At 39.9% G+C, this 11,571-nt stretch overlaps 1 protein-coding gene across 1 annotated transcript; it reads left to right on the top strand.

The window, feature by feature from the left end:
* The first annotated feature begins 216 nt into the window (after window positions 1–216).
* On the top strand, window positions 217–8,923 carry ubac1 (UBA domain containing 1). The gene is made up of 10 exons (XM_083911758.1): window positions 217–653; window positions 1,736–1,856; window positions 1,953–2,026; window positions 2,174–2,281; window positions 2,448–2,550; window positions 3,477–3,585; window positions 3,706–3,967; window positions 4,494–4,580; window positions 4,838–4,976; window positions 6,538–8,923. The coding sequence occupies exons 1-10, from the start codon at window positions 516–518 to the stop codon at window positions 6,651–6,653; spliced, it is 1,257 nt and encodes a 418-aa protein (XP_083767884.1). The 5' UTR covers window positions 217–515; the 3' UTR covers window positions 6,654–8,923.
* Window positions 8,924–11,571: the final 2,648 nt, after the last annotated feature.

Raw genomic sequence — 11,571 nt, 5'->3', positions numbered from 1 at the left:
AAAATACAATACAAATGACCAGGGGGGATTTCAGTAAAATTAAGTGAGAGCCCTTTAAAAATAAACTTCTAAATAAAACACCAAGCACAACAAAATGTACAAGAAGGAGCTATTTTTATTTTTGTTTTCCATGGGATAGTATGTGACTCAAAAGAACTACGGCTCCCTTGATGCACCGGTGGTAGCACCGTTTGAAGTTCAAAGTTCAAACATTACAGTAAAAATAGGGTACTTGCTGGCTGGGCTGCCTGTATGTTCCCTGGGAATAATAAACAACTTGGTGGTCACTGAACACTGTAGTCGGCTGCCACCGCACCGAAAACCGGCAGAGGAAACCGAAGATGGCCCTCAGCTAATTGGAAACTTCTCTCGCTCTGTTGTCGGCGGATTTACTAGAACGACGGGCTAGCTAGATGCTAACGTTAGCACGCTAGCCTGCCAGGAGCAACATAGCAACTGCTGCTGCTAGCTAACGTCACTGGACTGGTACTCTTTTAGTCCCCAAGACTGCAGCTATGTTCGTCCAGGAGGAGAAGATATTCGCTGGGAAAGTGTTGAAAATACACATCTGCACCATGGACGGCACGGAGTGGCTGGAGGAAGTCACGGAAGACACCACTGTGGAGAAACTGAAGGAGAAGTGCTTAAAACATGTAGGTTTTTGGGGTTGTTTGTGTCTCCCTTGGTAGTTTTTTTCCCCTGTCACTCTTCTGCCCTGGGGTGTTTACAGTCAATATGCGCCTGTGTGCAAACTGTCAGTGTCAGTGTCACTGGCTTTGTATTTATAGTAACTGGGTAGACCTTGCTATTTATAATTTAGCAGGTTGGCTGCCCCTCTGAAGCTAAGCGAGCTAACAGTCCGACTACTCTGTCCCTTTTCTGCTCCCAGTGGCTTAGCTTGAGAGGCATGCTGCTGTACTGGCTGTCTATTATTACACAGCTCACCTCACTTCTCCTTCTATGGCCTATAGCATAACCTCAAGTTGTAGACTTCATTTTTGTTTGTCATGACAACATAGAGAAAGTCTATAACTGTTGAACTCGATGTCATATTTTGTGTAACACCAACACACGAGCCCAAACATTATGATGAAAGATGAAATGTATGATGATCATACAACACATATATTTTAACACTTGTATTTAATCTACATTTTATAGGTTTGGTGCTGAAATAAGTTGGTGATTAGTTGCCTATTTCAATCAATAGTTCAATCTATAAAACATCAGAAAATAAAGAAGATAATCTCAGGTTAGGTTTTTTTTTCAAATGTCTTGTTTTATTCGACCAACGTGTATTACATTTACAATATGACTGAGAAATTCAGCAAATACTCACAGTGGAGAATATTTTTCTGCTTGATATTTTACTTCAAACATTGTTAAATTATCAAAATTGTTGCAGATAAATTTCCAGTCAACTCATTGACTTGTTGTTTCAGCTCCAATTGATTGACAGAAAAGCAGTTAACTATTTGGATGGTTGAATTATTTATTGCACAAAAGGCCAGGCATACTTCTAGCTTCATTAATGTGCCGCTTGTCAGTTTTATATAATTGCTAATCAAATATTTTAGGTTTATGCACTTAGTTGGAGAAAAAAAATTCTAACATTTACTAGACTTAGGTCTGATGAGTTATTAAAAATGTTTGCAGGTTATGCAATAATGAACGAGTCAGTAGTTGCATCCTTACTGTTCCCGTTTATTTGTTCTGTATTGTGCTTGGTTTATAGTATGTGCACGGAAGTCTGGAGGACCCCAAAACACTTACCCACCATAAACTCATACATGCTGCTACAGAAAGAGTCCTCACAGACACTAAAACTGTCGCTGAGGAAAATCTCAAAGATAAAGGTATGTATCGCCTTATTTGTCAAGTTTCGTGATTCCAACATACACACACTGTTTTTTTTTTTTCCAAGGTCTGATGTAATTCAATATATGTTGCAGAGGTTTTGCTGCTCATAAAGAAAAGATCACCACCAACCCCTCCCAAGATGGCAGAAGTTAGTACAGATGAAAAGGTAAGCTAAATCAACCTTTGGTCATTAAAACGGAACTAAAAGTATTCCTTTGTTATTATTTCTAAATTCTGCACAATCATGGATGTGGTTTCTTTATTTAGTTTGCTTTTAATGACCTCTGTTTGTTGTTTATCCTGGTTGTCACAGAAAAAACAAGATAACAAGGCTCCAGATAAAGATGCAATTCTGAAAGCCACCGGCAACCTGTCCACACGCCACACCGATCGTACTGTCACGCAACATAACATCAGAGATGTAAGGTTCTTGGTGGAATAGATTTAGTTTACTGGGTTTATAAATATAATTATACTTCTATGAACATGAATTTTTCTACCAGTTTAGACCGTTCAGAATGTGGGAGGGTAGCAAAGATGTTAGTGATTTCAGTTGCGTTTTTATGAACGTGTTTGTGTGGTTTCAGTTTCAGACGGAGCTAAGAAAAATCCTGGTTTCTCTCATCGAAGTCGCCCAGAAGCTTCTTGCCTTGAACCCTGATGCTGTTGATCTTTTCAAAAAGGCCAATGGTAAAACTTTCAATTCCTTTAAACTATTCCCAGGTCTATATCAATCACCCTAAAGTGAAGAAACTAGGGATCCTCCATAGGAATATAGAAACTGGGCAACGGGACAAGATTTGGTTTCTGTTTGTAGTCCAAGCAGCAAACAGCGTAGAATGCGTTGGCTGTCATACAATCATGGAACCCATCGGCTATTGTACTAGCGATTTAGCACTTCATTAGCTTTTTTTAATAATTTCTCTGCATTCATATGCAGATATCTGTTTGTATTAACAACGACTCCATTCTTGATCCCAAGTTGCTAATCAGATTGTAAACAATCACTGCTGTTTGTAAGAGGAAGTCTGGCCACACTGGAAATCCTGAAATATTAGCCGTTGCCCCTAGAGGCTTAATTGTCGTCAGACAGATAGCCGATGGGTTCCAAGATTAGGATGATAGTAGATGTTGAAGAATTGTTTAGCCAACCTCAGCTCACATTGGGCAAGAGGCGGAGTACAGCCTGGTCAAGTTGGCAGTGTACTACAACACAAACTCATTCACATCCAAGGGCAGAACATTGCCTGTTCTGGACATTGGTTGAGAGTTGATGATAACATGCAAATGCAGAAAAGCCACTGCTGGCTGCCTTGAAGCAGCAGGGCAAACCACTCAGCCACTTCTCTGAATTGATAAAGTACTAAATTTTAATACTAACAAAATGATGTGTGAAATATTGTATGTTCTGTCTTTATACACTGTTTTAGTTCATGCCATAAATCTTGACGAGCTGAACTTCATTTAGAATATGTCTTTTATATATCTGAGCCTTATTTGGGTATCGATTGTTGCCGGGAAAATAGATCCTGATGTTTATTGTTGTAGATGTTTCACACTTATTGCCAATCTTCTTAGTTTTAGTTCTCTAATCTCTTTGTTTCTGCATCTTGTAGCGATGTTGGATGAAGATGAAGAGGATCGGGTAGATGAAACAGCCCTTCAGCAGCTCACAGAGATGGGTTTCCCTGAAAGCAGAGCCATCAAAGCTCTAAGATTGAACCAGTAAGTCTCAGTTTAATAACAACGCACTCACAACTGATGTTGAGCCAATCTATTTTGAATGTTTACAGCATTTATCTAGAAAATAAACCTTTTTTCTCATCTTGTCCTTTTTTTCTGCAGCATGTCAGTCACCCAGGCAATGGAGTGGCTTATCGAGCATGTAGATGACCCCTCTGTAGACACACCTATACCCGGCCAGGACTCTTCTGCGGCAGCAGGAGCTGCGGCTGCCACACCAGGCCCCTCCTCTTCGGCCTCCGTTCCTAATCTTCTCCGCAGCCTCTCCAGCCAGTCGAGCACAGAAGAGATCGTCAGGCAGGACGAGCTCACAGAGATCTTCAAGAGGATCCGCAGGAAACGGGAGTTCAGACCAGACTCAAGAGTGGGTGGCTTTATCCTGTCTGAGCTTTGATACTTTGACTATTACTTTGTTTTCTGTAACTCATCTCAGAGATTTCCATTGGTCTTTATTTGGTAGGAAGATGCTATTCAACAGCCCATATACAGACAGCTCAGATACAACTGTGATGACTGAAGGAATTCAGTCTGTAATTTCTTCATCTAGCATACAGCATGCAGGAATGGGAATGATAAGTAGATACCGAGAATACTGAAATGTTTAGTAATAGTTTTTTTTTTTATATATTACATTGGTTGTGTTCACACAACCTTCTCACTTCCCTGATTGTAGAGCTCAATGTATCTTATTTTTTCTAAGGAACACTGCTCCACAGTATCTTCAAAAATAGAAAATTGATTAAAAACCTCCACTCACCACCATTTGAGAGGTTGCAACACGTTTTAGCTACTTCTTCCACTGTGCACAAATTGTGATTTTCCCCAAGACTCCTGTGACTGTGTATGTTCTTATTAAGATAAACACATCGTCTGTTTATTTGTTTCTGCAGGCTGTCATTGCATTGATGGAGATGGGGTTTGATGAGAAGGAGGTGGTGGATGCTCTGAGGGTGAATAACAACCAACAGGATGCTGCGGTAAGTTTACAAATCGCCAACAGCAGGGTCTGCAAGCGGAGCTAGTCCTGAAAAACTACAGCAGTACCACAGCAATCGGGCTTACTAAATCAATTTTAAGGAATATTCATTAGTTTAAGAACAATAACCCAAGTTGGCCATTGTATAAAAACTATTTAGTGTATGTTGCAGAGGTGTTGTTGCAGAGGATATAAGTGTATTTTCAGAAGCAGAATGGAAAGTCTTTGTTCTAACTGTATTTTTTTTTCATCCTGCAGTGTGAGTGGCTGCTGGGAGACAGGAAACCTTCTCCAGAAGATCTGGACAAAGGCATCGACACCAACAGCCCGCTGTTCCAAGCCATTCTGGAGAATCCAGTGGTCCAGTTGGGTCTAACTAATCCCAAGACCCTGCTAGGTATAGTCTTATAGAATTTAGTGAAAAAGCTGGTACAGTAGGTGATTTTGTACACGGATACATTTTGTGAAATGATACTTTAAAGGAAATAATATCAAAAACTATTGTTCACATTTTTTTTGTTGTTTGGTAGTGTTTTCTTTTAGTAAATGTTTTGAACTTTACAGACAGTGAGACAGCTGAGCGCACCGCCACACCTGCATTATAGTTCATTTGCTGTGGACCAATGAAAAAAATGATATATCGTTGCACTTTTCACAAACAAACTTTTAGAATTATTAGTCAAGACTGTAACTAGACCTCGTCTATCAGAAATCATGAAAAGCAGATAAACACAGGACAAAAAAAAGCGTATTTTGGACTGTAACTGTGGGATAGTTCCTGTGTGGTCGTCATGCAACTCACTTTTTATTGGGGAACTGCTCAAATAGACAGTAGGACACAAGCTGAACATACCTGTTTTAACACTTACTTTCTGATATATTGAAGGAAAGCCCTGCACTCACGTAGTGACACACATATGCGTTACCATGGTTGATAAATCATTCTTGCATAAGTATAGACTACACGGATCAGAGGTTTGCTTCAAGTTCGTAACCAGCAGATTTTTGTTCCTGAACCTTCCCTTCAGAAAAGGCCATTAAAATGATTACAGACCCCATCAATGTCCACCCTAACCCTGCTTCCATTAGATAGATGTTATGGTTTTGTTATGGTTATTATATATAGGAGAGGATGCCTGAATAGATATAAGAACTCAATGAATCTCTTCATCTCAGGTCATAAAAAGGGTGTGAAATGAGGGGCTGTGTTGCACGTATTTGAAGGGTCTCGATGTCGGCACCTGTCTGTGCTATGTACTTTACATCTGTGTATGCACTGTTACGATGCTAAAATCTCTTTTCTGTACCAAAATCCTTATTGTGCATTCCAAGGCCAGTTGCATTTTCATTGGCACTTTCAGTCTAAGACGCCGTGGTGGGGCCATGTCAGGGCCAGTTTACAGGTGAATATAGTCCACCGATAACCCATGGACCATGTAGGGCTAACAGTGGTCTGAGGCGGAGTCAAAAATCTTTGGGTGGGGAGATGGCTGCAGCAGCATCATTTCATCACTGAAGAACCTGGAAAAAAAATGGACAGTACTGGTCAAACTAGGGCTCTTCTCATTATCTAGGCAGAAAAGGAATAATCAGTTAAGGCGGATGAGCATTATCTGGGAAACATCATGTTTGTTAATATGGCCTCAGATCCCCCTTTTCCTGTGGTCAGTTGTGAGGTCTGCACCAGAGTTTGATTGACATCTGTCACACGGTGCACACCCGCCTAAGGAACTGGACCAAACGGGCACCGGTGTAAGTTTGAACCAAACCGGTATCCTGTTTTTCCTGTGAGGTGAAGCGTTGGGTGTGAGTACTGCAAATGTGCTACCCCAAACCAAATGAAAGTATCTTGACAGAATAGGAGAGACTGTGCTTTTACATTTTTATTCTTAAGACATTTTTAAGGTTGCTGTTTTTGGATTATATTTCTCACCAGCTTGCTTTGTGTTTGTACGCAGCGTTTGAAGACATGCTGGAGAACCCTCTGAACAGCACCCAGTGGATGAACGACCCCGAGACCGGCCCTGTCATGCTCCAGATATCCAGAATCTTCCAGACACTCAATCGCACATAGAGCCTCCTGGTGACCCCCTGTGTGACTGTGGCAGCTTGTGTGTGTGTGTGCGTGTGTGTGTTTGAAAAAATATTGGGGTGTGTGTGTATTTGAGTGTGGCAGAGACACAAGTATTGTTTTTGCCTTGTAAAGACAAAGCTGGAGGAGTTAAAGTATGAATTGAGATGTTACACATATAACTATTTATAACAGTAAAAACACTTATAGAAAACAAATGTTAACATAAACATTATTACAGTAATAATAAAAAAGAGATTTAGTATGTTGTTTTTACATTTTAATGAGAACAATTTATAGTCATGACAGACATGATTTATTTTATATAATTTCTCCGTGTGCAGAAATGACATCAGACATCAGTTTAATGTTTACACTTCAAAGAAAACTGTTTTTGTATGTTTTGCAATATTTAAATATCAATTACAGTTTTGTCCGACTCTTTAAATTGTGACATTTTACCCGTGGTGAATGTGTGGGATACTTCTGTTAGTGTCATGGTTTGTCTTTCTTCCCCCTTCATCTTGTTTTTATCAAAGTAACTGCTTGTAATTGAGAGGCTGGTGGTCAAAGTTGAGTGTTTGTTAGGCGTGTTGAAAACAGGCTTTTAGACACATTACCTCTCTCTCCAATAACGCCTGTGAGGTCACTGTAAGTCGACCGCCTCTCGGTTTAAAGCGGAGAACATTTGTCGTGGAGCTTCTTCAAGAATATTTATTTGACTTTCTTGCCTTTTTCGACGAAAGCTGTACACTAAATTGTTTGTGTATTAGTCATGTTTTTACAAGAAAATTATAAATCAGGCCTGTGTGTTTATGTCAATGTGCTCTTGAATGTCATATTATCATGTTGCGCTCATTTAGCACTTGTTCACCTCTATGAATATCACTCACTGCAGCACTGAGGAAGTTAAAAGAAGGGTTCGTGTTTCGTCTGAAAAGGCTTTTTAGTGGGATGTTTAATGAAGCTGAGCTGAATCAACTTTTATTTGAATGATGAAATGTGCGCTTCATGCTGCGAAGGTGCAAGTATTTTCATACACACAAAGGAAATAATAGAATTTGAGACTTTTCTTTTCTTTTGAGAGCAATGAACATTTATGCTGTCAAACCAAACCAAAATGACACTATATAACCTGCCTTGTCATTAGTTGTACCCATTGAAAAATACCCTGTATTTCTGTGCAATAGCAAGGACTTCTGTCGACCTGTAAAGAAATATGATGGATTTGAGTGTTAGAGATGTATGGACTGCAATGGGTAGTGTGTTCTATAATATTATCCTTTGCATTTTCTTTGCATCAAGTACTTAAAATCTCGAGCAACAAGAAGGCGAGCTTAGCCTCTCCTTGTTGTACTGAGAGTTTAAAATAATGCGGAGGGAGTTGTGTTTTGCCAAGCTTTTGAGTGTTTTTATTCAATATTTAAAATGTGGTATCGATGTGACTTTCTGCTCAGGGAGGCTGAGATTGTTTTTCTAAAGCTGTCATGATGGCAAACCTCTGCTCACCCCCTTCTAGTTTGGCATTTGAAAATGGCTTTAACTAATCTGTCTAGGACTTTATGAATAGGAGCACTACAAGACATGGTTTCGTAAATGCAATATTTGAAAATATTTAAATGTTTTTAGAGCAAAGTGTCTGTTTGAACTATGTATTATTACATTATTTATATCAAAGCCAAACTAGTAACTTGTGCTTATTTATAACATTTTTAGCAAACCTCAAAGCTTATCTACAAATGTGAAGAAAAAAAAATAGACGATTCAAATGTTGTTTTTACAAACCACTGTAAAATGTGCTTATGGACTGGTAGGTCTCAGTATGACTTAACATAGTCCAATGTTTTGATGAAGAAGGATTTCGGCACACGTCTCTGGAAGCCCCTCTGCACACTTTCTGCACTGCAGTGGACCTTCATCCTGGCCACAGCGACCAGTTGTCTCTCCACCTCCATGCTTTGCGTTAGTATGCACACAGACAAAACTATGCCATAATATCTTGAAACAAACATTGGGAGATTGTTTAAAGGAAAAAAAAGGACCACAGGAAATGCAGACACCTTTCAAAATGGTCAACAGAAACAGAAAAGAAATAAAATGAACTAAGGCGGAATTGTTGGGTCACAGGTTTTTGTTTCCACTCAGCTTTCATGCAGGACGGTCCCCGATTAACAACCTATGCAATATACTCTCACAGTCTGTTCATTCAGACAGCCTCATGGCTACTGGCATTTAAATCACCATTGCATTAAAGTTATTCTTTGTGGCTGTAATCTTTGGATTGTGTGTCTTTCTTTAAGTTGATGCAAACATTAGAAAAAAAACATTAGACAGGTTCCATGTTTGGCAGTGTACGACTAAATAGAAAATCTGGTAGACATTTGAATCATCCCGCTCTGACTGTAAGGTGGATATGAAACATATTGTGTTATGATAAGCAAGGAGGTTGTTTTTGGAGCCCACAAAGCTCTGGTGTGTGAACTCTCACTCAGCTGCAGGTTTGTATTTTTTGTTATTTTATCAGCTGACCTTCAGGAGAGTCGACCACAATATATATAGCCTGCACGCCAGGTGTTGTCAGGATATGAAAGGATTTTGTTTCTATTTGCACTGTTTTGTCATGTTTATAATGTTTACGATTTAAATTTGATTCAAGTGAACTGTTATATATTTGTTTTTACCTTTAACTATTTTTTTATGTATCTCAAGGTTGGCTTACTGAAAGCAACATTTTTATTAAAATGTCAGTTGAGTCTGGAACAAATGGATATTCATCTCAACCCTCAGCCAAAGTATTGTAGCACTTCCTTGCCAATTACAGAAGGAATAAAACGTCATAGTAAGATTTTGGCAATAGAAAATGGAAATGCTAATCTATAGAACTTCATTAGAGAAAAATATCTCACCACTAGGTCCATTTAGTCAATTTAGGTTTCATCATTTTGTTCTGCAAAAAAAAGTCTGACATTTATTCTTGACATTGGAAACATTTTCAACATGAGCAAAAACCTCCATCTGCTAAAAAAGTTCATGGGATATGAATAAAAGCTAAAATGACCTTGAGGTAAAATGCTCACTCAACTTCACCTTTCTTACTTTTTTATCCCCAAAGCAATTTCATTCAAAAGCAACTGGACTTGGTTATTTATCTAGGAAGACATTCCAACTCTCATCTAAGAGGCATCTTCAGTTCATGACCAAGTCCAGTTGCTTTTGACTGAAATTGCTTTAAGGAAAACGATGACCTGGACGAATAAGAACATTCACCTTTCTTACTTTTTTCTGCTTGCATCTTAATTTGGAAATACTTAACAAGCATTTTTGTCTTTTTTTAATTTTTATTTAATGCATTTTATTGACAATGATACTCGATGAGATTGAGGTTTAACAGCCCACAGTCTCTCTCAAGTTGATTTACTACTTCAAGTAGTCAAGACGTTGGGTATTCACGATCCAGTCAACTCCACTTGACTTGCCTGATTTTCAGACAGTAGCTTAGGACTTGCATCCATGTTTTTGTCCTTTCTCAGCAAACACATACGTTGAAACGAAGTTCGTCCTCTGTATTCAACCCCTCCTAATCACTAGGAGCATTGGGCCAGTGCCTTGGTCAGGGACAGCGACAGGAACATGTTTTTTTGGTGGTGAAAGGATCCTGGATCACCCAGAGGAAACCCACACCACCTTGTGTGTTCCTGTCAACATTTTGCGTCGCTTTGTAGATGTTGAATTTTTCTTTGTGGTCTTTTGGTTGTTTCTCAGCATGGACAGACAGGAAGCAGGTGTTGTGTGTACAGAAAAATGACAGTTATACTCTGTACTGAGGTGTGCTAAAGTCTGCTCGGGGGTTGCCTTGTGAATAGCTGAGTCTCTCATATCTGATTTGGAGGGCACTGTGAGTTTTGAGCAGCTCATGATACTCAGAATTCATGTCACAATGCCTCCTGCTGAGCTGTGTGTATTCCTGTTGCAGGTGGTATAGAGCCTTTGTGGACTCATCCAGGGCAGTTGTCTGTTGGTTGAGTCTGAACTCAGTGTCACCGGCGTGCCTGAACTGAAAGTTTGACCCTGGCAGCGGTTGTTCTTGAAGCCTTGCGAAGGTTTCCTGAGCTTTCTGCAGAGGCACGGACAATTTCTGCCTTTCCTCCAGTGTTTCGATCTGCTTGGTCAAGGCTTCTTTGAGCTCTGCATGCTGATTCTCTAAAGTGGTCCTTGCTTTTTCAAGACCAGAGGTGAGCTGAGCGACTCTCTGCTGCAACATGGAGTTTGTTGTCTTTTCCAGTTTTAAAGCATCTCTAAGTTCTGCCTGACTTGTCTTGCTCTCGGACTGTTGTTCTCTGAATCCATCTACCATGCGCTGGAGCTTCTCGATGGTACGCTGATTCTCAGAGATGGTATCATTTCTCTGCAACTTCATCTCTTCATGGCGCTCAGAGAGAGAGTGGTATTTAGACTTTACTCTGTCAAGTTCTGTGTTCATAGCATTGAACTTAGCTGTGATGTCTGCATTGTACATTCTTAATGTCTGCATGTCATACATCAGAGACTCTCTGGACAAAGATGCTTCTCTCTGTTGGTTTTCTTTAACCATCTGCTCAAAGCGCTTCTTCTCACGTTGGAGAGACGACTTTAAGAGTTTTTCAGTGTGCAGGCTCTTTTCCAAAGCCAGAGTCTTCTCAGAGAGTTCTTTCTCTTGGCTCTTGACCTTCTTAAATGCTCTTGTGAAGTTAACCTTCTCCACCTTTATGGCGTCCTCGAGTCTGCTTGCCTCTTGGTCTTTCTGAAGCTGTTTTTGATCAAGCTGCCTCTTCAGAGCAGCCTCAAGTTCAACGTCCAGTCTCTTGTTCTCAGAAGCCAGTTGTTTTTTCTGATGAGTCAGATGTTGCAGCTCTTCTGCTTCCTTCTGCTGCTGGGAGACAGC

Source organism: Echiichthys vipera, assembly GCF_963691815.1.
Source record: "Echiichthys vipera genome assembly, chromosome: 4".
NCBI classification, from domain to species: Eukaryota; Metazoa; Chordata; class Actinopteri; order Perciformes; family Trachinidae; genus Echiichthys; species Echiichthys vipera.
Note: the sequence above shows the minus strand (reverse complement) of the source record. Positions and strands in the feature narration are given on the sequence as shown.

Excerpts from the sequence above, each read along its gene's own strand:
- ubac1 (XM_083911758.1), top strand. The coding sequence starts at position 516 with ATGTTCGTCCAGGAGGAGAAGATATTCGCTGGGAAAGTGTTGAAAATA. Across the intron at positions 654-1,735 it reads AGGAGAAGTGCTTAAAACAT|TATGTGCACGGAAGTCTGGA; the intron begins GTAGGTTTTTGG and ends CTTGGTTTATAG. Across the intron at positions 1,857-1,952 it reads GGAAAATCTCAAAGATAAAG|AGGTTTTGCTGCTCATAAAG; the intron begins GTATGTATCGCC and ends TATATGTTGCAG.